This window comes from Vipera berus (genome assembly GCF_964194415.1).
Source record: "Vipera berus genome assembly, chromosome: 1".
NCBI classification, from domain to species: domain Eukaryota; kingdom Metazoa; phylum Chordata; class Lepidosauria; order Squamata; family Viperidae; genus Vipera; species Vipera berus.
The window spans coordinates 118,223,117-118,248,821 of NC_138202.1; the positions used below are offsets into that span (position 1 = coordinate 118,223,117).

The 25,705-nt window shown below is 40.7% G+C and overlaps 2 protein-coding genes across 7 annotated transcripts in view; one reads left to right on the forward strand and one right to left on the reverse strand.

The window, feature by feature from the left end:
- The window catches only part of SLC43A1 (solute carrier family 43 member 1), a 48,109-nt gene extending 22,806 nt beyond the window's left edge, over positions 1-25,303 (forward strand). For 3 of the 5 annotated variants that reach the window (XM_081322393.1, XM_081322392.1, XM_081322394.1), the window contains 10 exons: positions 1,245-1,337; positions 2,023-2,156; positions 4,886-5,067; positions 6,851-6,997; positions 7,172-7,207; positions 7,840-7,978; positions 8,086-8,227; positions 8,404-8,477; positions 9,191-9,314; positions 9,999-11,855. In XM_081322393.1, the coding sequence (XP_081178519.1) occupies positions 1,245-1,337; positions 2,023-2,156; positions 4,886-5,067; positions 6,851-6,997; positions 7,172-7,207; positions 7,840-7,978; positions 8,086-8,227; positions 8,404-8,477; positions 9,191-9,314; positions 9,999-10,172 (1,245 nt within the window). In that variant the 3' untranslated portion in view covers positions 10,173-11,855. Of the gene's footprint in view, positions 1-1,244; positions 1,338-2,022; positions 2,157-4,885; positions 5,068-6,850; positions 6,998-7,171; positions 7,208-7,839; positions 7,979-8,085; positions 8,228-8,403; positions 8,478-9,190; positions 9,315-9,998; positions 11,856-19,549; positions 19,722-21,727; positions 23,026-24,862 lie in introns of those variants that run through there. The other 2 variants (XR_014025765.1, XR_014025766.1) reach the window with 2 other exon arrangements.
- The window catches only part of LOC308664891 (uncharacterized protein), a 58,891-nt gene continuing 57,504 nt past the window's right edge, over positions 24,319-25,705 (reverse strand). For both annotated transcript variants that reach the window (XR_014025777.1, XM_081322433.1), the window contains 2 exons: positions 24,849-24,977; positions 24,319-24,496 (listed from right to left, as the gene is read on the reverse strand). The gene's annotated coding sequence lies outside the window, so the exon portion shown is untranslated. The remainder of the gene's footprint in view (positions 24,497-24,848; positions 24,978-25,705) is intronic.

The following is a 25,705-nucleotide window of genomic DNA, read 5'->3' on the forward strand; positions in this document are numbered from 1 at the left end:
TTGTTTCCAGGATGGCTTCGGGGGCCCCATGAAACCACCGCGGGCCGGATCTGGCCCCCGGGCCTTGTGTTTGACATGTCTGCCTTAAAGGATCAGGTTCATAGCAAAGGGTTAAGTAGCCTTTGTGGCACGTAGTTCCTTTATCAGTTTAGGCCAGGGGTCTTCAAACTTGGCCCTTTTATGACTTGTTGACTTCAACTCCCAGAATTCCTCAGCCAGCTTGCCTGGCTGAGGAATTCTGGGAGTTGAAATCCACAAGTCATAAAAGGGCCAAGTTTGAAGATCCCTGGTTTAGGCTGATATGCTAGCTACAGCCCTAACTGGATATACATACAGTAGCTTCAAAACAATAATCCATATCCTAAATATTTGTTGTTGGATTATTGTAATCAGATGTATGTACATGAGGCTACCCTTGAAGATGGCTCAGCAGGTTCAGTTAGCACAGAACTCTGGTAGCAAGAGCATTGAAAGGAACTGGGCAATATGAACATATCATGCCAGTTCTTTATGATCCCCATAGTCATGCAATTTATTTCCACTTCAAGATGCTGGTTTTAGCCCTTTATAAGTTTGGGACTGTAGTATCTAAAGGAATCCCTCTTCCATTAGATGTTGACCTGACAAGGTCATCTTCAAGAGACTTTGGAAAGGTCTCCCAAGTGAGTGATTACTGTATTGACTCAGTGCTAAGCAAATATATTTTTGTTTTTTCTTCAGTCTTTTAAGTATAATGTTGCTGTGATTTGTAGATCTTCTATTGCTACCTTTCTTATTAGTTTGTTATAGAGTCTGTATATTACCTATAATGTTTTAATGTGCAATATACTTTAAACAATATAGTATTGTTTTAATTGCTGGTTTTTAGGCTTTGAGTTTTTCAAGGAAGTAGTATATCATTTTAAAATAAACATTGTATTAGTTAGCTAATGCTACTACCCTAGGCCACTTACTTCATTGGGTCTTGGCTATTGAGTACACAAGTGAAGCTGTGCACTGTAATTTGTTAGGCAACAATAATACCTTTGGTTTGAATATGTATCTTTGATGCAAAATTAGAATTTAGAGGGAGAAATGGGGATGATTTAGATGAGAATATGGAACATAGTGAAGGATCCAGCTTTTTGGTACCGAAGCTGATGCCCGTTATGGTCTACAAGACTTCAGAATAAAAGAGTAATTTGAAAGGACCAGACTAGGGAGTATATTTCTGTTTATTGTTGCTTCTTTTTATATCTCTTCAGCTGCCCAACATGTTTGGAAACTTGCGTTCTACTTTCATGGCCCTTTTGATTGGCTCTTATGCTTCTTCTGCTGTTACATTTCCTGGGGTTAAGGTATGTAGTAGGACTGGATGATGCAGCAAGGAAAGTTCTAATCCCAAATTCCTGATCTGGAAAGTCAAAGGCAGCTGTGGGTTGTACGTCTACGTTCTTCTCTCTTGGCTGATGATACAGAAAGCTTTTCATCATTAGGCTGAGAGAGACACATGAGGAATCCAGATGTGTGGTCTACCAGCAAAGGATATTCTACCACTGGGAAGAGGAAAGGAGAGTAGAAGCAGGCCTGATTGACATATCATCTGTTATTCCAAAGGTGCTTTTCAAAAGGCAACTGGACTTTCTTGGGGGTTTTTTCCCCTTGAAAACATTTTGTTTCTCATCCAAGAACCTTCTTCAATTCTAAGGATGATAAGTGAAATGTTTTCAAAGAAAAAACCAAGAAAGTCAAGTTCTCTTTGGAAAAACACCTTTGGGGCAACCATAATCTGGATGACTGAGAATTTCCATAGACGACATCTGTCATTGCTTTCCAAGCTTAAGTGAAGAGATGGATGCACGTTTTCAACTGTGTGCACAGAATCCACAGGAATAGTATACTGTAGATATTGTATAGATATTAAATAATTCATCAGCCTCTTCTATGACTACTTATTGGAATGTCCAAAGTCATCCCATTCTTTCTCTGTGGCTTTTCTACTATTCCAGATGTTTATTTTGCCTCTTGTCCTATTGCTATTAGCTGATCTATGATGCAGGAGTTTCGTTCATCGTTATCATGCTTGTCTGGTCAGGCCTGGCTTGCCTCATCTACCTCAACTGCCTGATCAACTGGCCTAAGGAGTCCTTCCCAGCTCCAGAAGAGGCCAACTATACGTAAGTAGGAATTGCACGGCAATGTAGCTCTAGCCAATCAAAGTTATACATGTTTTCTACAGGTAAACCATCTAGCAAATAGAGTGCAAGAGTGATGATTCTCAAGAATTTATATTGTGGCTATTCTCCCTCCCTGCACCTATCCCCATCGGATGGGTTGTATTTATTATCCTTAATTTCTACCTATTTGCCACGTTCATTAGAAACTTTGGGAGTTCAGGAGCACATCAGCTTGTGGATAGTTACAGCACATTACACCAAGTGGAAGATGGGCTGATTTGCAATTTCTTGCCCATCAGGGTCAGCATTCTCTGCTTTAGTATCTTAAGTAGTATTAAAGAGAGATGTATCAGGTTCTGCAAAGCTTCCTTCACAGACTCTCTGTTTCCTTCTGAATTGCTTTGTCTGTCTTCTGATGGCATGCTTTGGCTGCCTTGTGTTGGCTTGATTTCTTCTACCTTTTGCTAAAATGTACATCTTTGTTAAGTGTGTATTGCAGAAAACAGGCTTGCTACTGGTTGCTTATGATATTCTGACTGGTTGGTGATGAACAGAAAGTTTAGCGTGCAGTGGAACGTCAGGCTTTGAGAATGGTTCTTACTTCTGTAATATTCTCCTGGGTCAGAGACTCAGAGGGGATGAAAAAGATGGTCTATCCAAATATCTGGCACTCTTCCAGAAACAGGCATAGTATATACCCCATCCAAATCTTGGCAGGTTCTTAAAGGTGCCAGATGTTGATGCCAGCCTTGGCTCAGCTTTTCTTTTCAGCCCCAAGGTATTTGCCTTTGAAGAGAGGCTTGTTTTTTCTTGGAATAGTTCACAAGTCTTGAGACTCTCCCTGATGCACTGCTTGTATTTGGCTTGGGTCCCATCAGGCTCGTCCGGTACATGTTCTGTTGCAGGGTTTTTCAACCATTTCACCAATTGTACCACTTTTAGGATATGACAATATTCGAGTACCACCTAGCAAGGTATCAAAAACTTGATGACCAAAAAAAAGGAAAAAAGTGATAAAGTACAGATAGTCCTTGACTTACAACAATTTGCTTAGTGACTGTTCAAAGTTACAATGGCACTGAAGTGACTTATGACCATTTTTCACATTTATGACCGTTGCAGTCATGTGATTTATATTTGGATGCTTGGCAACTGATTCATATTTATGATGGTCACAATGTCCCAGGGTCATGTGATCCAGTTTTGCAACCTTTTGACAAGCAAAGTCATTGGCAGGGCTGCTGATGGCCAAGTGCTAAGGCGGGATTTCCCTCCCTCCCTCCCTCCCTTTCATTCCAATTTCCCTCCCTCCTCCCTTTCTTTTCCTTCCCTCCCTCCTTCCGTGTCTCCCTCTTTCTCATTCCCATTGCCTTCCTTCTGAAGGAAGAATTTGACACACACACACACACACACACACACACACACACACACACACACACACACACAATATTTTCAAACAAGGAAAAGCCTCCAGAGACAGAAAAGACAAGCCGCTGAGGGAACTAGCTTAAAAAGGCGCTTTCCTCTTTAAGAATTAGCTACTGGTTAGAAAGGAAAGTTAAGGAGCAGGCCTCTACGTAAGAAAAAAAACAAAAACAAATATAGCAAGTACTGGCTGCAGGCTAAGGTAGCCTTCCCAAATGGCTCCATTCATTAAGTAAATGAATGCTACAGGCAAAATCCATTCAGGACAAAAATACTTTGAAATCCCTTGCAGCAAAACTTACAGCTAACAATAGCAGAGCAATAAAATTAGAAACCAAAATTCAACACCGGACATCAGCCACAATAGAAATTACCAAACACTCCTTAAGAACACAAAGCCCGCATTGCACAAATCCCAGAACTTCAAAGTCACAAAATCACATAAGAATCCAACCCCTGGTTGAAAAGCCCTGGTCTGTTGTGCTTCAGGCTGTCTTGTCCTTTCTTCACCTCGGGTTTTTCTGCCAAGTAGCAGAAATCAAGGGAGGAAAAACCCGTTTTTTATCAGCTGCAGTAGGCTTGGTTGTAGCTACTATGAGACGATCGTTCCTGTCCAGTCATATATTATGTACACTGTGATTTGCGTACTTGTAGTTTATTAAACAAGCTGCGTTTTATGTGATTAAGTCAAAATTCATTTACTATACTTTTTAACTACAATGGTCCTATATGCCCTTAGTTATAAATGATGATCCTTTATTTCAGAAAAAGTTTTAGATTTATTTATTTATTTATGTTTTTTTGTTTTGCTCTTAAATGTTCCTTTGTAAGGCATAATTATAAACATAAACCTTTTTAATGCCTACAGACCTCTTTCATATTTGCCCCCTTTTCAGGTTTGTCCTCTGTTTTTCCAAATAAAAGATGATCACTGTATGTATAACTCATGAAGGCTGGATTCACTTGAGAGACTACCAAAAGCCAAACAGTCCATGTAGCAATACCAATAGCACTTTAGACTTATATACTGCTTCATAGTGCTTTACAGCCTTCTCTAAGCAGTTTACAGAGTCAGCGTATTGCCCCTAACAATCTGGGTCCTCATTTTACCGACCTTGGAAGGATGGAAGGCTGAGTCCACCTTGAGCCCATTAGGATCAAACCCCTGGAGTGAGCAGTGAGTTAGCCCGCAGTACTACATTCTAACCACTGTGCCGTCATGTACAGGCTTTGTTCAGTGTGTGAGTCCAACTCTATCTCTCCTTCTTCTCCTCCTCCTCCTGGATCCTTTATCCCTGAAACAGGAAGAAGATCAAACTGAGCAGCCTAGCTCTAGATCACAAGGTGACCGGTGACCGATTCTACTTGCACGTGACGGCTGTGGGGCAGCGGCTAAGCCAGAGAGAGCCGCAGCTGGAGGGTGTGAAGAAGGCACTCTACCCATCAGTGCAGGACCTCTTCCAAGGGGCCACCAAATCAGCCCAGCGTGAGTCCTCTTCTTGCCTTGCCATCCCTCGGCTCCGTGAGAGAAGCTATGCCGGGAGAGGATGTGGGCAAAGGGCCTTTTCCACAAATCTTGCATTTTGTTTTGTCATGTGCCTGGCTTGCAAGCGGCTTCCAGAAGGGTTGCTGGTGGTTTGGGGGCTGGTACCCGTCTTCCTAAGAAATGGGAGCTCCCGTAGTTCGTAGATTGGGCACTAAGTTATATCTTCCCTCCCAGCTGTTCCTCCTCTCTCCAGCTTTGGGCCTATGGCATCAGGGGTGATTGTTAGCTGTGGCTGCCACAGCTCAGGACAGACCCTGGCATCTGGCTCCATCTGTTGGCAGGAGACAGCCCGAGCATTTTTGCTTGTTGGCTTCAGTCCTAATTTTGGAGGGAAACACCTCCTTTGCCTGTTCTTGGCAGTGGTGACTGGAAAAAGAAAACAAAACAATATTCAAGGTAGAAATAGGAGTGATATGTATCACCAGTCCAACTGCTGTTCTTTTGAGCAAACAAACAAACAAACAAACAAGCAAACCAACAAAAAAACTGGTGTTGTAATTTTTTAATTTTAATTCCATTTATATCCCGCCCTTCTCCGAAGACTCAGGGCGGCTTACAAGCTTAGCAGTAGCCTTCATTCTATGTATATGCCTGCTTATTAGGGCTTTCACACACACCCCAAGCGGCATTATTACAAAGTCAGCTTATTGCCCCCAACAATCTGGGTCCTCATTTTACCTACCTCGGAAGGATGGAAGGCTGAGTCAACCTTGAGCCTGGTGGGACTCGAACCTGCACTAATTGCAGGCAGCTGGTGTTACTTAAGGAGGCATTAGCCCACTGCTCCACCAAGGCTCTTGCCAAATTGAATTAACTCTGCACTGTTTTCGTAAAGGAACACAGTCTTTTCTCTCTAGGTTTCTACCGGTAGCCATCCTGTAGCAGTATAGGTTAGAAGATCAGCCAGGGAAAAAGTGAAACTTGTAAATAAGTAAGTTATGTGACCAGTACCTTTGTGGAGCTTGAGTTCAATCCAGGTTTACAAATAACAGAAAAGATTTATTTAATTGATTAAGATACAAATTCTGTGAAACGGAAATCTTCTCTGCTTGTAGGTGGCCCTTACTTAACCAGAGTCGGGACTGGCAACTTCTTCTCTAAGCAAAACATCATGTGATCCCAGCTACAATTTTACTGCTGGTTTCTCCATTGACTTTGCTTGTCAGAAACTGGTTGTGAAGTAGGTGGATAATGATTATGTGACCATGGGACACTCCACTGGTTGCAAATGACCTCTGGTTACGAAGTGCCCCATGCTAAAAACCACATGATCGCAGAGACATTGCAATTGCTACAAGACTGGTCAAAAAAATTACATTTTCAGTGCCAAACAGGGGAAATGTTGTTCAGTGAGGACTTCCTGTGCATTAAGCATCACTGGCCTTTCAGAACTGTTAAAGCCTTCTGTCTAGCTAGCTGAAATCACCAGTACATTCCTAAGAGATCATATAATCTCTGACTCTCAGATGAATCTTTTATTACCTAACTTGTTGAAAAGCAGAGTGCTAAGAAAGGATTGTTTAGACCAGTCTTTCTAGATCTGATGCCAGATAGATTGGCTGTGACAGCTTACTTTTTTTGGGAGGGTATAGCCATAAAGCACCTTATGGAGAAGTCTTATCTGAGACACAATCCAATTCCTCCCTAATAAGTACAGCGTAAGGGGAAAGGATATTCATTTGTTTGTTGGAAAAGCATTCTAACATCATCCTTCTGGATGCAGGCTCCATCCCCTTCTGCCACAGTGTCTGTTCTCCCATCTTTCTGTGGAGCCTCATCACAATGGGCATGACCCAGCTGCGTATCATCTTCTACATGGCAGCTATGAACAAGATGCTGGAGTTCCAGGTGACGGGTGGCGTGGACCCTGGTGAGCTCAATGGGGAAGGGTGTCTGGAAGCAATGCAGGGGAAAAAGGAAGCAATGAGAGAGAAGGATCAGGTTGTTTCTTCCTGCTTAGTGAACTTCTAGTTGACAGTTCTATCCTGAAAATAAATCTGGTTAATCTGATGTGAGCTTTTTCTTTCCTTTCTTTTTATTCCAGTGCCAGAAGAATTGGAGGATAAAGCCAAGAACACAGGCAGGAGCCTTAATTGCCTGGGGCTAAGATAGGTCTCTCAAAGTATATGTGTAATGTAATCTGATAAAGGACTTCTATATACAGTTCTCTGTCCAAGCTTTAAGGTGAAATCTTCCATTTCCTAGGAAACAAACCTTCCAAATATTCTCCATGTCCTTCAAAAAAAATTTCTAGCCATTGCTGTGAGCTCATGCACTGCTAAATATCTGCCCCCTCCATGTTCTCTGATTAATGGGTAGATGTAGGGGGATGATTTTTTCACATTAGTGAAATCAGAGTGCTGAAACAGCAGAGCCATCATTACCACTGTCAGTGTTAACAGGAGCTTCCTGTTATGGACTGGGGAGTGCAAGGCAAAAGGGGGAAAACAAGGCATAAAATGATGGTCAGCAGGTTGATCCAAGTGTGTAAATAAGCTGGACCAGAGAATTTCTGCTGTTCTGAATGAAGGTCTCATTTCTGTTACGATGTGGTTTTATACTTCTGTCTCATCCTCCCTCCCCTCCCCCTGTGAGCTTAGAATAATGTGCCTCAGGGCTCCAAAATGATTTATTTTGGTTAGGGAAGGAGCGTTTCTCCTGGTTTTTTGGATTATTTTCTCATTCCTTCTCTCCTTCCTTTTTGCTGGACAGTCAGTTTCTACTCTTCCATCTTTGGTGTCATGCAGTTATTATGTCTTCTCACTTGTCCCTTCATTGGCTATGTGATGGACTGGCGCATAAAGGATTGTGTGGATGCACCAGGAAATACAAACCGTGCTGGATCTATCAAGTGAGACTTTGATAATTTCCAAATGTCAAATGGAACCCATGCTTGAGGGTAGAGATGCTGGGGCATTTAACAGAAGGACCGATGATGACTTTCCTTTATCTTCCTAGTCCTGAGATGAAAGGAATTCCACCTAAAGTCCGCTACCTTAAGATCCAGAAGCTCACCAATGCTATCCGAGCTTTTGTCACCACCAACTTTCTGTTGGTTGGGTTTGGTATCACCTGCTTGATCAACAACCTTCCTGTGCAGGTAACCTCTGTTACGTTCTTCATTCCTCTCTTGATTTTCCTTGATATTCCCTCTGTTTGATAATGCTCTTCTGCTGCCTCAGCGCTGTTTTCCTTCCCTCACCAGCTCCTTAGCTTATCTTTCATTTAATGACTCCTGTTGGTTTCCTCATTCTTTCTTTGTCTCTTCCCGTACAGTTTGTGACCTTCATTCTTCACACCATGGTACGAGGCTTTTTCCATTCTGCCTGTGGAAGTCTCTATGCTGCTGTGTAAGTTTTGCCACTGGATGGAATCTTTTGCACTTGAGAATGGGTGCAAGGGTATTGCCCTAGTTTGGTAGAATGGTCTGCCTCTCAGGTTAAAATGGGGTAGTCCTTCTAATCTAAGCAGGGCTGTCTGTTCAAGAAGAAGAAAGCCCTGTGAGTTGGCTTTCTTTTCCTTGCTTATCCCATTGTCTTTTTTCCCCAAGGGACCAAATCTTCCCTAAGAATGGAAGAGGATGAAGTAGAAGAGAAGCATCAGTTAAATTTCTTTTCCTATTACTAAGTCTAAATACTGTTCACGGTTTTTAAACAACAGTGGCAGTTTATCTTGCTTCTTACGTTTTCCATTAGCGTTTTCTTAGACTTAAATACATGTTTAATCCATTGAGGCTTTTAAATCTTTATTATATTGATAGATTGGACAGTTTTTGAGCAGGGTGGGGAACCTGTGGCCTTCTAGAGGATGTTGAACTGTTGTTCCCAGCGTTCTCCATCATTAGACGTATTGACTGGGCTGCAGAGAGTTGCAGTTTAGCAGTTTCTAGAGGACCACAGGCTCCCCAACCCTGAACAACCGATAGATTTCCATTTCTCTAAACAAAATAGAAACTTGTGGTAGTTGAGAGTCTATATTTCTATGTAGATGTTGAAGTAAAGGTTGTCAATAGCCTCTCTAGCTTTTTGAGAGTAGTTTTCTTCACATTATGTTTGATCACCAGGTATCCTTCCAATCACTTTGGTACATTGACCGGGCTCCAGTCCTTGATCAGTGCCGTATTTGCTCTCCTCCAACAGCCATTTTTCATGGCTATGGTGGGACCATTACACGGGGATCCTTTCTGGGTGAGTTTCAGCTGTTTGAATGAAGATAGGAGTTATTTGAAGAAGGAATGTGGTTTTTTTTCATGTCCAGTGTGAAATCCACTTCATTATTTAGATTTACTAACAAACACTCTAGCAAGCTCGGTGCCAAGATGATATGCTTCTTCCCATACTAACAATATGTTTTGGTTCTCAGTTTTCTTATTCTGTACTTTGTGTATCAGCGTATCCCTTGCCTTTTTCCCCCCGAAGCTGTTGATGTACCCAAACCCACATACATCCTATGTCTAATTTGCAACTCTCACTCCATATCAGCAACTTTTTAAAAAGCGCTTTACAGGTTTGGAAAAGAGAGATATTGGTGATGTCACATAAGCTCCACAAGCTACAGAATTGCTCTGATTGGCTTTGTCATCTGACTTTTTGTCTGGGATGTTATTGCAGGATAGGGAGAACAATTCATGGATGGCTTTATATGGGCATGTACTGTAATTATCTATTGTAGGTAGATAATTATTAACTCTAAAATAAATAAATGTATGTGATCTCGTTTTGAATTAAAGAACATTAATGGAAAATTAGGGCTTTGATGTAGTCAAAGCAGGCTAGTCCAGAAACAAAATTAGCAATTTCGTACCAGTTACTGTCACTGATCATAAATGGACATAATTCATGGATGATTGTTCCTCCTTGCTTTATTCGTAGGTGAATCTTGCCCTGCTTATCTTCTCTTTTATGGGCTTCCTGCTCCCTGGCTATCTCTTCTACTACCGCTACAAACTTATCCAGAAGCAAATGGCCAAAGATGGTGCTCCTGTGAAATTCCAGGACAATGCAGTTGCCAATGGCTTGCTGAACAATGAAGCCACCTCTTTATAAATCAGGCATGGGGAAAGTGGGGGGAGGGTTGTGGATGATGGAGAACTGAATGCAGAATTGGTGTGCCTAACAGATGGAGCAAGGCGCCGTGAGCAAAGGGATGAGACAATACTGTGAGAACATTACATTTGGGAACTATGAAAATAACTGAGGTGCTTTTAATTCTCAACAAATGCCTATCTATATTTATATCTATCTATATTTTTTATATATAGAAACAAAACTCTATTTTTTTGCAGGGTATTTTAAAAAGCTCAGTGATTTTTAAATAGACGATTAGAACATCAGTCACTAAGCATCGAGCATTTATGAAAAGATCTTGAATGAAGAGTTGGCAGGGTGGAGAACCATGTCTAACCTACAGCACCTTATGTAGCTCTTGCCGGTTGTAATTTTCCAGTGTTGTTTGGCCCTGGGCAGGAACTTGACTCTCACCACTTCCCTCTCTTGCCTGCCTGATAATTATTGCAGAGAAAATCAGGAAGTGACTGCAAAATCCCAGAAGTAAATTCAAAGGGATTATTATTTGCTAATAGTCCCATGGAGTCCCTTGTGACTCTGTCCCCTTGGGTTTCGGCAACTAATGTTGGGGGTGTCAAAAAATTAGATGCCGTGTTAGATCTTTGCTTGGTAATGAATGCTGCAGGTTGTGCCTTAGCCCCCAATCCTGTTTTGAGCTTTATAAGACAAACCCCCTCCCCATGAATTGTCCCCCAGAGATGAATTTAATGGCCTTTTGAGTGCTGTGAATTTTTCCAGATATTGTTCTTTGATCTGTCTTGATTGCAAGTGTGACAAGGTTTGTATACTACAGAAGTGTAGGCAGGCATTGATTTAACAAGACTTGTGTCAGAAGAATAGAAGTGCCAATTTTTCATGACTGACTTTGCCTGGGCCCTTCCAAATTTTTTATTTTTTTTTAATCCTAGCGACTGGGTTTGCGCTGGCAGATCCCAGCCAAACTTCTTATTTATTTATATGGAAATTGTATTGCTGCCTTTCTATTAAGAGCAGGCTGTGGTTTTTCTTAAAACAAAATCAAGCCATACAGTAATTCAACAATAAAATTAAATAAATTTCTATGCAACATTAAACCCAATAACTGTCTAAAAAACTAAATAAGCCAACTGGCAACTGAATGATAAAATGTAGGTAGATTAAAAATAGAAATGGTGGAAACATGGCTAAAAATATTTTTATGAGGTACAAAAAGTAGCATTTAGCAGGGCTGGGCCGACTCTTCCTTGGGAGTGAATTCTGTATACAGGCAGCCCTCAACTTACAATCAGAATTGAGCCCAACATTTCTGTGGCTAAGTGAGACAGTTGTTAAGTGACATTTGCCCCATTTTACGACCTTTCTTGCCACAGTTGTTAAGTGAATCTGGCTTTCCCATTGACTTGGCTTGTCAGACGATCATAAAAAGTGATCCCACTTCAACCGTCGTAAATATGAGTCAGTCGCCAAGCATCTGAATTTTGATCACACGATCAAAATATGATGCTGAAACAGTCCTAAGGGTGAAAAATGGTCCTAAGTCACTCTTTTTCAGTGTTGTTGTAACTTTGAACGGTTACTAAATGAACTGTTGTTAAATCGAGGGCTACCTGTACTAGAATCAGCCCTGAAAATGCTTTAGTCCTACTCAAAAGATACCTGCAAGTTTCCGTTCAATGGTTGTGACTTGGGGAAAAAAGGAGGAGAAGGCACAGTTGGCTGTGGTTGATTTGAGTATTCTGTTCCAAAGGTCAAAGCCATCAACCCTCAGCTCATGGGGGAGCCAGGGCAAATCACATTGGGCCTGCTTCTGCTCAAAGCCTTGGTGGAGCAGTGGGCTGATGCCTCCTTAAGTAACACCAGCTGCCTGCAATTAGTGCAGGTTCGCATCCCACCAGGCTCAAGGTTGACTCAGCCTTCCATCCTTCCGAGGTAGGTAAAATGAGGACCCAGATTGTTGGGGGCAATAAGCTGACTTTGTAATAATGCCGCTTGGGGTGTGTGTGAAAGCCCTAATAAGCAGGCATATACATAGAATGAAGGCTATTGCTAAGCTTGTAAGCCGCCCTGAGTCTTCGGAGAAGGGCGGGATATAAATGTAATAAAAAAAAAGTGGGGCTGCCATATTTTGAATCAGTGGAATTTTTTTGAACTGGTTTCAAGAACTTCTCTGTATAGCATACTGCAGAAGCTAAGTGTGAAAATTGCTAGATGAGCAACATTTGGAAACATAACACTTTCACTGAATGGATGCCATAATGGGACTTGCCTACTCATGAATGGCTACCCTGGTGTGCCTTGTAGTCGCAAAACACCCTTTTACTAGGAGACACACTGGTGAGAGATGGTCTTCTAACATTTCTAGCCCAGCATTCCAACATTGCTCAGTCTTTTTTTTGGGGGGGGGGGTGTTCCAAAAAAATGATGCTGTTCATTCATCATTTTCTAAGAATACCTAGGACTTTTTTTCAGAAATATTCCTCATTTTTGGAAATAAATGTGAAATTACAACCTGGCATTTTGTTGTACATCTTTCCATTACGTTTAATACCAATTGGGGCTGGGGGGAGGGCGGGGGAGGGGGAGAGATTACTAAACACAAAGAAAATATCCCTTGGTATATTGGTGCCCATTGACACCATTCCACTACTGTAAAGTTTGAACCTGTGCAAAAATTACCAAGTTTGTAACCATTGAAAAAGAGTTCGACTGAGCCTTCCATCCTTCCGAGGTAGGTAAAATGAGGACCCAGATTGTTGGGGGCAATTAAGCTGACTTTGTAATAATGCCGCTTGGGGGGTGTGAAAGACCCAATAAGCAGGCATATACATAGAATGAAGGCTACTGCTAAGCTTGTAAGCCGCCCTGAGTCTTCGGAGAAGGGCGGGATATAAATGGAATTAAAATAAATAAATAAATAAATAAATAAATAACTGTCAAAGCTGGAAAGCTATTTCTGGATATACCAGTTACCTGGATGCCTAAAAGTAATGTTTTCAGAGTTACTTTTAAATTGCAAATACATAAAGGAGCCAGAGCAGGTTATACCCATCATTTTTACCTCAATTCATTGGGACATTCCTTTAGAGCAGGCATGTCAAACTCACAACATTGCATGACGTCGCGTGATGTATCGGGACTTTTTCCCCCCATTGCTGGCAGTAGGGTGGGTGCAGTTTCGGCATGACGCATCTGGCCCGCGGGCCAGCAGTTTGAGATGCCTGCTTTAGGGCAATGTCTGTCTGTCTCTCATCTGTCTGTCATCTGTTCCTATTGTCTCTCTGTGTGTGTGTGTGCATCTCTCTCATCAGTGTGTTAAACACAAAGTGACACAGCTTGTCACTCATCTGATTTAGAAGCAGCCTCTGTTGAGTGATGCTCTCATGCCTGTTATACTTGGGAAAGCAAAAACCTAGTAATGGCATTTAAATGGGCCCATCTTTCTACTCCTTTTAATGATTTTTCCCCCTCAAATCATTTTGCACAAATGCAAAAGGAGGAGGTAGAGGCCTGCAGTACAACTGGGAAGGCCAGTAGTTTTCCAGGATCTCTTCCTACTGGACCATTTTTCTACCAGGCAGAAGACGAGCTTCTGGAAAAGCTATTGGTGCCGACCTTTGGAAGCAGCCCAGAAAGATACTGTAGCCACTGTCCATTAGAAAATGCCTAGCAGATCTTCTCGTCCCTCAATACAGTGGCAGTTGGAACAGTCTGCACCATGAACACCAGAGTGAAATGGATTTATCTTATTCATTTCATCCGGAGTAAATGGAGTGGATACATCACTGTCTGCATGATCACCTTAGCCAAGATACTGGGAGAATAAGAACAGGCCAATGGCCAAGGCATAGAGAATGAGAGAAGGCCTCTTTAAAAGCAGTATCAGAAGCATTTAATTAGGGGGTTATTTTAGAACATGACAGAGACATAGAAATAGTGATGTTCCCAGTCTATCCAGCCTAAAATGAGGAATTGCCTTTCTCTAAGTAGGATATTGTCTGATCTGGCATCAGAAGATAGGAAGGATTTTATTCATGGTGACCTTAGAAATTTTCCAGAGCTAAAGTGTTAAGTAGTGTAAGACAAGTTTCAGAACACAAGTGATGGAGACTTCTGTATCTTTTAGGACAATGCCATTATTTGACCAATATCTTGACTTACTTTTCCTTAGTCAGCTCCTCTCATTCAGAATTGTTCATTTCCCAGCATCAGTGCTGAGGTTAAAAAACAAACAAACACTCAGAACAGGTTAAAGTTAGTTAGCCCAATGCCCACTTCAGTGCAAGGGATGTGCACGTGAAGCTTATTAATTTCTGTGGCAATCAACACATATATCTTTTTCCACCATTACCCTTCTGGAAAGGGGAAATGAAAAAAGGTAAATTAGTTTTAACCCTGCTAATACTTCTACTTAATCCGAGACGGGTCAGAATGTGCAGATACTTGGTGCTACCAATAAATAACCCACCCCATTCACCTGCTTCAAATTCCAGTTTGTCTTAAAGGGGCATTTAGAGGTAGTCCTTGAGACTGTAGCAGAGCCTGCCCATCGTGGTTGTAACTCATGACTGTCTTTAAACGGGGTCTGTCATGTGATGACCTTTGCAGTGGTCGCTAAGTGAACCAATGGTTCACTATGAGTGTGGTTTTGCCAAACACCAGAAATTAATGTCAGTTTTCAGCAAAACTATTGTAAAAACCGGTCATGCGATCACAAGATGCCGCAGACAACTGTAGATGTGGCCTGAACTGAGTACCTGAAATTAATTCGTGTTATCCTGTGGAAGGCCTAAGGTTGGAACTTTGAATCTGTGTTGTAAGTAAACCCCTCCCCCCCCAGGTAGGTTTATCAGAACTTTGAATGGTTGCTAAGTGGCCAGTCGTAAATCAAAGACTACCTGCACACATGTCCGACTGCTCCAAAATGGAGATAAGGCTAAATATTCATGAGACATCAAAAGCAAGGCAATCCATGTATAACCTGGTTGCATTTGGATAGTAATACAACATGCTTTAGTTCTGAACTAATAAGCTGTCATTTTGTTCAAGACTTGAATGCTTGCATAAATCTCGCTGACTGAACCAGATTGCTGGTATGTGTAGTTGAGGGAAGAGCTTCACTAAGGAGGTTTGTAACTTGCATTGCGCTTATATTAAGAAGAGGATAAGAACTGGCAAAAAGCTGTAGAGATTAAAAGGTGGCCAGATGCCTTGACACCAAGAGAAGTCTCAAGCCTTGATTGAGACAAAAAAACATTCGGCATTACTTCAAAAAGCTAGACAACAATTCGGAGTTGATTGCACTCGTGTTCAGAAGCAAATTACATTGGGTAATGTGTGGTTATAACTTGGGGAATGATGTTCAGTACGTTTGCTGTTTTTCAATGCTAGTTTGTGCAATTGTTTCAGTGAGGAAAAAGACCAACTTTCAGGGTAGTGACGGAGGGCATCCTTTGATAGTTGCTTTTCTTTTTTCAAATTTTAATTTATCTAGAGCATTTATATGGCCGCCCTTTCACTCAGTGACTTTAGGCGGCTTACAAAAAATAGAAACTCTATGGCTTGCCTATTTTATGTAATGACTAGTTGGCTCGCCGCAATCCATAAAACTATGATTAAAAACAAAAGTACCCTTCCTTCCCTTCCCCCAGGTGCCGGACCAGACATCCTCACAGCTTCTCCCCATGTGCTTGCGGGCAGTGGTGGGATTCAGCCGGTTCGCACCACTTTGGCAGAACCGGTAGCTAATTTTTTGTTGCCCAGGCCCAGAATGGACTTCCGGAAGCAGCATCCACACAGAGAACCGGTTGTTCACGTATTTGAATCCCACCACTGCTTGGGGGGGGGAAAGACCTCTAGAAGGTCCTAAAAAAGCAGGGATCTCACTGATTTCAAGTAGGAGGCTGATTCAAAGGGCTGGGCAGCTACTTACTTCTTTTGGTTGTGTGCTGGTTGTGTGCCTTACACAGCCACCTATTCAGAAGTAAGGAGAGAGCATATATACCATGTGCATCTGGCTGTCCATTCCCCAGTAACCGCTAGTTATTTTTCTGGTTTTGGACCACAGCTTTTGAACTGACCGGCTGGAGAGCAGCAAGCGACAGCAGTCATGAGGATAGCCAAGGATGGGGTATCGTTGGAGAACATTCTTTTTTTTTTTTTTAGAAAGTGCCATCTTTTCTCCAGGTGGTACACCTGTTGCTTCCGTGACTGTAGCATGGCAGAGAGAAAAGACGTAGCTCAGGGGCAGAGATGGGCTTGCATACATAAAGTCCCCAAATCAATTCGTGGCACCTTCAGTGAAAGGTTTTCAGGTAGCGTGCCTGAGAAACGGCGCTGCCCGAGACCTGCTGCCAATCAAGCTAGACAGATCTGGGTTAGATGAATACGGTAATTGGTCTGACTCTATCTAAGACAGCTCCTTCTGCTTAGTTAATTAATATCCTATCTTTCTGATCCAAGGATTCCCCCTCAGGCAGCTCACAAAATCTGTATATCTATAGCTAACGAGGGTTCTACAAGTGTCAGAGGGAATATCTAGTAGGTATCCATGACACAATTACTGGAGTGGCAAAGTAATTTCTGCTCCCCTCCTTTTTTCTCTCTTTCTCTCTCTCTATATATAAATACTACAATGGGTCTCATTTGGCTGCATCTTCCTCTCCTGTCTGGTTGAATTGTGAGCTTTTTTGGGGAGTGCATGCAGACCCCCATCACCTTTTTTAATGGAAGAAACTCATTGCTGGACTCTTTCCCCAAGCCCTTTCTGGGGGTAGGGACTAACTGTGCTGTCATTTTGGTCTTTTGGTTTGTAGGATTAGGCAGCTAGGAGATGCTATTGGGGAAACATTTTATTATAAGTTTGAAAATAAATTCTGAAGGATGTTTGCCAGTTTTCTTTGGTGCCCTTCAGAGCTCTCTCAGTTGTTTATTTACTAGACTCTTAATGCATTATCCACTAGGTTGTCTGTTTTTGTAGGCAACATACCACTGTTACCAATGCGACTATTTTTTTTAATGCAGCACTGTAAATGGATTTGTTTATTTGGATGGGAAGGGCAATCAGTAAAATATGTTGTGGTATTTATGACAGGAGAAGAAAGTTAATTTTCATCATGGAACAGAGCAAAACCTTTTAGAAACTGGCAGCCCATAATGCAGTAAATTATGATGTGATTTGAATCCAGCCAGCATGCTTTGTCAATCAAAGATGGCAAACAATCCACAACTATGCTTGTCCTAGAAGTTCAACTCCAGCTTCCACAAACTAACAATGGCATCTGCTCCAGGTTCAGATGACATCATGTACCTGAGCTAAAAGCCTCTGTGTTTACTTAAGAAGCTAAGGGTGGGTGTAAAACGGCATTAGGTGTGCACTGTGATTTAACATGATGTTGAATGCTCTGAGCCCAACACTTGCATGTGGCTGAATTCATGGAGTGCAACATTATCTAGATGACTTCATAGAGAAACAGCATGTAGTCTCCTCTCCAGATAGAATTCTGCCTCCTCCTTCAATCCATATTTAGGGCCCTGTTGTTTGGGCTTGGATGCTGAGAAGCATCAGGCCTTATTAGTACTTGATGGAAGATTGCCAGGGAACACTGAGGCTGTAGGCTAGACTGGAAATTGTAAAAAATAAAAAATATCTTGGAAGGGGGCCCACAGCAAACCACTTCCATGTTGCTGCCAATAAATCTTTATAAAGGAGTTCGTTAAGTCACTGGGATTCAAAATCATCTTGAAGCAGATCTTCTTTTTATGAACCGGAGTCTATGCTAATGTATGATTGGTTTTCCTGAGCCCTTATTATTATAAACCTTTACCTTGTGCTTCATTTAATAAAATGGGGGGAGAATTGGACACCTCAAAAATGTTGGAAATTTTTGCTCTAAGGTTCTTGAAATGGACTTTAAAACAAACAAGATTGCCATCTATGAATAATTAAAAACTTGGTTTCAGGAACATTTGATTATATTTTAGAAATAGTATTTTCTCCTGCACATATAAAGAATCTCTGCCTGGAAAATGTCAAGCAGTTTTCCTTTGTTTTCCATTATTCATAATATATGAGTCAGAAATAGCTCAATTAAACTGAAAGGGGAAAAAATCCTTTCAACTAAAGGTACATTTAATGTAGGGAATTCATGCATATGGAACTGGAACAAAACAAGAGTACATGGTCATTAGGCCAGAAAGCTTTGTCTACATTTATAGCAAATATTCAATATTCATTAATTTATGTTCTTTTAAAAATGTTTATACCCTTCTTCCAATACACGCTTCCAGGGATCATATTACAAAATACAGGTCGGTTCATTGAAGAGATCCCATTCTTAGGAGTAAGGAAGGGAACTCCCATTCTTAGAAACCGTATCTGTGAAAACTATATAGCTTGTTCAGAGTGTTCCAAAGAATGATAATTGGTTTGGGTATGCACCGTCTAGAAGATAAAAGAACCAACTATTGTATATCCAGCTATACAGAATGAGTGTGCCAATGTGACAACTCAAGGATATGTGGCATTGTTAATGGTATCAATATCTTACTAATGCAAAGATTTGCATTTTTAGTATGCAAGGAAGGAGCCATTCGTGCCCTGAAACTGGTACCCTAGGTCAGTGCCTCTCCCAATTTTCTGGGTGCACATAATATGCTAAACTGTGGTTTATGCAAAGAACTCACTCTCTGGAAAAAAAGCTCTAAGGCTGGGAAAGGTGGAAGAAAAAGAAGAGGATGGCCAGCTGCAAGGTAGATTGTTCAGTTCAGTGGCAACAAGTGCATCTTTGGGAGGCTTGAAAGACCAGTTTGGGACCGATCCTCATGGTGAAAAGCTATGCGGTCCTTAGGAGATGAAAACTATTTCATGGCACGTAATCAGTGGCTGGTTAGTTTGAGGTGCAGGGTGTTGTATGAATAATTTTTGGTTAAAAGTCCATTCTTCCCTTCAGGATCAAATTTAGGAAAGAAAAAAAAAAGGTTTGTCAGTTTCCAGCAGAGGAAAATTCTGCTTAGCATGAATTGGCCTGTCCTTTTGCTATTCTTAGTCACTTCCGCTTGCCTGACAAGTAATAGAGTGAATGGCCATAAATGCTTCTCTTTCAAGTACTAAAATACAAAAACTTCTAAACGGCTGGTTTGTGCTTTATACAAAGCGTAGCAAATACAATTATTGTGGGCAACATAAAAGAGGAAGATTGGGACACAAAAAGGAATCGGTATTGATATGATTTGTGTACCAGCCAGCGGGTGGCGCTGTGAACACATTGTGATGCAGTGAATAGGTGGAATACTGCTTTCTCCTGATCAAGTAGTAGAGCATGGCTTTAAAGGCAAACACTCTTGAGTTATCTCAGGTTCTCCTTCTCTACTAACTGTAGAAAGCTGCGTTTCAAGAGGAAAGGAGTGGACCTTGATGATTCCTTTCCTTTTGGCCATCATACCCTTCAAAACCCATTGTGGACTTTGAGTACATTCCCAGCCAGCTCATTGATAGTGGAAGCTGAGGCTGAATGAACTTGTCTCAACAGAAGGAAAACTAACCTCACCTTGGTAGGTGGCATCACCTGGCAGACCCCTTCTGGGTTAGATCTGATCAGTGCTTTGATGGGAGATTTCCAGAGAATGTCAGGGCTGTTGGTATATGGGGAAATCAAGAAAAATCCAAGAATCAAATCAAATCAAATCAACCTTTATTGTCAAAGTGCAACATGTGTACAATGAGATTAGCTGAGCCTCCCTTCGTGCACCCCCCCACAACTCACAGTGACAACAAACCCACCACCTTATTACACCATGTGAACTTATTGCACAACGCGCCGGCCTCATAAGTCTATCATACATGGAGTTATTTCCCATTCAGGAATCTGACAGGCCATGGGTAGAAACTGTTCTTCAGCCTGTTGGTGCGGCTGGCTATACTTCTATATCTCCTACCCGATGGTAGGAGAGTAAAGAGGTACCGACCAGGGTGTGAGGCATCCCTGAAGATAGCAGGGCCAAACCATTTTTATAGGATTGCCAAGAAAACTGCTTGGATCTGAGCATGAAGTCACCAGCTCAGCTTGAAGCAGCCTAAGGAAAGGAGGTAGAGCTCAGTGTGACATACAGCTCCGTATCAGTGAATACAAGCATTGGGTATCTGCATGAAGGGAGCTAAAACTTTGCAAGAGAATACATTGGAGCCACAGTAGCATCTTAAAATGTGGCTTTTATTTGATAACAACCTGAGAAATAGCAATATGCAAAGGAGAAAATGCAGCATTCTTTAAGAGCAACAGAAGAAGAATGCTTTTTTTTAAAGGCCAAGTTCACTTCACCTCCCCTCCACCCTCTACTCTGTCATCTGTAGTGGTAGAATGTGGTAGTGTTGTGGTAGAATAGTTGCCTTGATGATGCAGGTGCTAAATGGGTAAGGTTTTTACAATTTTTGTTTCTTTCATAAAATGGAGGCAACCTGTTCTTAATAACAAAACAAGCCTCTCTGCGGCAGGAAACAGTTCCTGCAGCTGCAGATCAACCAGATAGAGAAGCTAGAAATGAGTCAAGGCGTTGGGGGGGGGAGGCTTCCCCCCCCAGTGTTACAGTTATAAACAGCAACAATAAAATTAGTAGGAACCCCCAACATTTGTTCTGCTTTGGGCTGCAACAGTTGTTGGGGGAAGCTGACAAAGATTAAACAAACTCCAGTTTGACTTGCCCAGTGTTCCCTTTATGTTTTAAATATAATGAAATAAAGTGGTTGATTAGGTCCAAATACTCTTTGATGAAATAGATTAGGGGGGGAGGGAGGGAGAGGGTTTGACCTGTTTAATATAGGATGTGTTATATGCCTATATCCGGGTGCGCCGGATTTGTGGAACCGTTTACCGGTTGAGCTCCGGATGGCGCCCGACCTTCGCTCCTTCCGACGGGATCTAAAGACCTACTTGTTTGAACAAGCCAGCCTGGCCTGATGGGTTTGGGTTTTATTATTGTTTTAACGTATTTTAACTTATTGTTGTAAGTTATTGGGCACTTTGTTTAATCTTTTCTTAATTTTTGTATTTTTGTATTTTAGTATTTATTGCCCTGTTCACCGCCTTGAGTCCTTCGGGAGAAGGGCGGTATACAAATAAAATTATTATTATTATTATTATTATTATTATTATTATTATTATTATTATTATTATTATTATTATTATTATTATTATTATTATTATTATTATTATTATTATTATTATTTATATTTTAAATGAATATAAATAAACAAGCCATCACTTTAGTGGTGTCCTAAGCATATTAATTGATAACCAGAATACTTGTAAAGCTTCTGGAATGGGAAGTTATTCTTTAAAAATAAAAATAAAAAAATGGCTACTAGAAAACTCAAAACTGAAAATGGCTCACCAAAAGACTTATCCTGCCCACCCACCCCAGTAGCAAATTTTAAGTCTGAGCATGATAGATGGAGAAAAGTATTAATTCAGAAACAGTGATTGTATTAATGGTATTGCCATTTTAATTACATTTAAATATGGTTCTGTTCTCCTCCCCAACCATTTCTTTGTCTTGGTCAGGTGTGGTCCCACCCAGCTTGAAAGACATTTTGCACACATGCTTTGAAGACAGATCTATTGCTGAACTTCAGGCTGCAAAGAAATTACATTTAAAACTGCAGATGAGTACACGAGGCGTGAAATGTCTAGTTTCATTCCAGTCATAAATAGTCTAGGTTAGAAGTTTTATTTACCTTTTCTTTTTTCTCTAAAATCCCTAAAGTGTCCCAACTTGAATCCAGTGTAATGCATTAGCAACATAACTTTATTCAAAATGATTGGCCACCAAATATGGAAAACTGATCCAACCTAGTTGTTATTTTACCAACAATTTTTAGAGAGCAAGCTGCCCATTTTAGCAAACAATACTGGAGTGAAACATCAGCAATAAAACACCTTATGCCAGTTTTTTTTTCTAAGTATAATGTTTGGTGTGAATTTAATGGATTTCTTCCATTGACGTTCCTCTTGAGGCATATGTAGGATCTTCATCCATTTAATTACAGCATTTTTAAATTGTTTCGTTTCTGAACATATTTCAACACCTAAGGCCCAGCAAATGCTGTGAATTTGCATTAAAAGGTTTTCAAATTCATTGAGAATCTCCAAGTGTTCCCACTCATTTCTGAGATTCTTTTAACTCTATAATGTTTATTTGAAAAGTGAAAATGGTTGGATCAGTCTGGCATTTTCAAAGAGAGTTTCAAAATATTTTCTTCTTAATAATCAATTCTTGCCGTTTATACAATTTGTTATCTCTCCACTGAGTTTGCTTTCTCCTTATTAAAATAAAATTTTAATAACTAGGTGAGAGATAAATCATTCTTCTCCTGTATTTATCACAAATTTTTAAAACACTGCTTATTGCATGATCTCTGTTTAAGGCATTTATTCCTGTTTCTATCAGTCCAAAGACATTTATACAAATGATCTGGAATTTCTGTTCCCTCAATAAAGATAACTCAATCAAAAGATGATATGATCCAATCTGTAATCCAAGTTAGACAGTAAGGTGGTTGGAGCTGCTGGACTAACTTGTTCCTCCAAATTTAAAGTTTACTGTAGTTAACTTAAATATAACCCTCAATCATTTATTAGTCCACCAAAAATTGTCTCTATCAGTTAATACTTTATTTTCAATTTTTATTGGGAGCATTTGGACAGAAAATTAAGCCTTGGCAGAAAGTTCATTTTAATAATTATGATTTCTCTTAATTAATATTGTTTTAACTTTCTCCATCTTAAATATATATCTACTGTTATATTTTTGATATTCTGTAAAAAAGTATGTTTAAATAGGACTTTATTTATTTATTTATTTATTTATTTATTTATTTTATTGGATTTATATACTGCCCTTTCCCGAAGGACTCAGGGCGGTTTACAGGGTACTTAAAACAGTGATACAAAAATTAAAAACAATTAAAAACAATTAAATTTAATCCCTGAGAATAAAAACCCCAATTAAAAACTAAAAACTCTCAGCCTGGGCCTGGGAGCTTTATTATTAACCTATCTGGGTTTTGGATCAACCTATCTGGGTTTTGGATCTAGAATCCAGTGTTTATACTCTAGATTCATTTTTATAAACTTAGTCAATTATGGTTTATTCAAGAAACCATTTTTAAGCAAGCCAAGGCTTAATTTGTTATTTCAATATAGCAAAATTCTTCATCTGAACGATTACCTGTTGTTTGAAACATGCTTTTAGCACTGGAACTTAGATCCTTATCCTTTCACATTAAAAACATAGCATCTTATTTAATCAACAGACTTAATACAAAAGAATAAGATCCCCTTTTAAGATTTCTGTCAAATCACCTAACTAAATACTTGCAGATGCAATGTGCTTTCTATACAACACTGTAGAATGAAAGCAAAGTGCTGTTCATCTCTCAGCTTTGTTCCCAATATACGTACAGATAGATTTCATTAGGCTGTTGTAAAAGATAACTAACCCCAAACTTTGTGACCCCTAGTTCCACAGCCCTTCTGCTCCCATGCTCCTCTGACCCTCATGTTTGCTGTCTGATAGATTATGGGAAAGGCACCTGGGCGAGTCTAGGCTGAATCCTGGTTTAGATAATAGGCTTGACATGACTTGGGGCCTTGAATGGCATCCATTTTCACTCCCACTATGCAACCATAACAATTATTTCCCCCTTCCCCTGAACTAGTTCTAATGAAACCGTCTGTATTTTCATTTCCGTTGACTATGGTGATAGAAGCACAGTATGATGCTATTATCAGGGTTCGTATTCCAGCACATTTTATAAAAGTTGCCCATCCAACAGTGACATTGTTCCTTTCTATATTCACATTGCCTTGATGGAGGACATCAGAAGACTCTGAGTGCAATGAAGACCAACCAACATGTGAAGTACAAGTGATCCAGGATTTAACGAGAGCAGCGATGTGATTTGGAAGACAGCTATGTGGGAATATGTGTCATCATAATTTCCTCTGAATAGCTGCAGTTTCCTTTAGTTCGCCCAATATTTGGAGACAATATGAAAACCCACCCGGATTAATAATTTCCACACAAAGATAAGGAAACACTAACATCTTTATTATGAGGCAGAAAATACGTATTGAAATTTTCTCAAGGCATAGGACAATTTAATATAAAGTGACCAACGAGTCCCTCTGGAAGGAAGAGGCTGAGATGAAGGATGTGGAAACTTCAGAATGGAATGGATCTTCACTGGGAAAGGCCTGCAGCCATACGTAAATCTGTGCTTGGCTGGTAAGGGAGTGAATACTGCTGTAGCGGGTAACGCAATTAGAGACCTGCAAAGGAAGTAAATTTAGATGTAGGGATATAGTCAGCAATGACCATCAGCACATGGCTGCCTGTCACTTAAGTATATGTCCCAAATAAGACACCTCAGAGTATGTTTACTGTATACCCAATACCTATCAGGGCCTTTGCTATACAAAGGTGGGATCTGCAGTTGAGGTTAAACTACAATGTGGTTTAATTACTCTTAGTGGGAACCCATCACCATAATTTATCAGCTTAGTATGCTGTGTGAGTAAAGTCATTTGTGGCTGATTCAATAAATTACAATTAAACTATCAATGCGATGTCTCAACAGGAACAAAAAGCTGTTCTTTGTTAACCAAGACAGTTGTCTCTTACCTTTTTTTCTATAGATCTTGTAAATGCCCAGAATAACACTGTAGGCCAAGCTTTTGGCCCCTAGTAGGAGGAATATAAAATGTCCTGCATAAAGGGTGAGTTGAACCTCAGAGATACCTGAAGGTGATTCTGCAGAAAGAAGGAAAGAAGAGGTTGCTGTTGTAACAGAAGCTAGCGGCATTGCTCAAGGAGACATTTCAGGCTGATATTTTAATACCCCCCCTCCCCCATTCAGTTTGCAAAGCTTGCAACCCAAATGTTTTGAGTTGGACTTTTTTCATTTCATTCCACAGAATCCTTTCAATAAATAAGCAACAGATTTTGGCCAGTCCTCTTGGAGAGTTCATGCAAAAGTACCAAATTGTGTATTTTAAAATGTGTTTTATTACTGATGTTTCTAGGGAAAATTGTTTGCAGGATTTTTGCCTCAGCCATATGCCAGAGGAATTTGGTTGTTGGGGACTATGCAGAGACTCCATTTCTCTCCCTCCCCTCTATATGTGTATATGGCAGTGGAGGTCATGGGTTGCCATAAGTAGAACTCAGGCCAGCTCTGCTCAACCCTCTTCCTTGTAAAACTGACTTTAGACTGATGATCCAATAACAAACAGCCCTTTGGTTGGGGGAAGCAGACGTGCTTGACCACTAGTAAGTCAATCTCCAAGGCCCAGAAAGGTTTTCTCTTCCAGAAAGGAAGAAGACCAAGCCACTTTCCAGCCATGTCTTCCTGATGATAGAACTCGGCCAGCTTCTTCATTCCCCTTGCCCAGGGGTAGGCAACCTCGGCTCTTTTATGACTCATGGACTTCAACTCCCAGAATTCCTCAGTCAGCTATGCTGACTGAGGAATTTTGGGA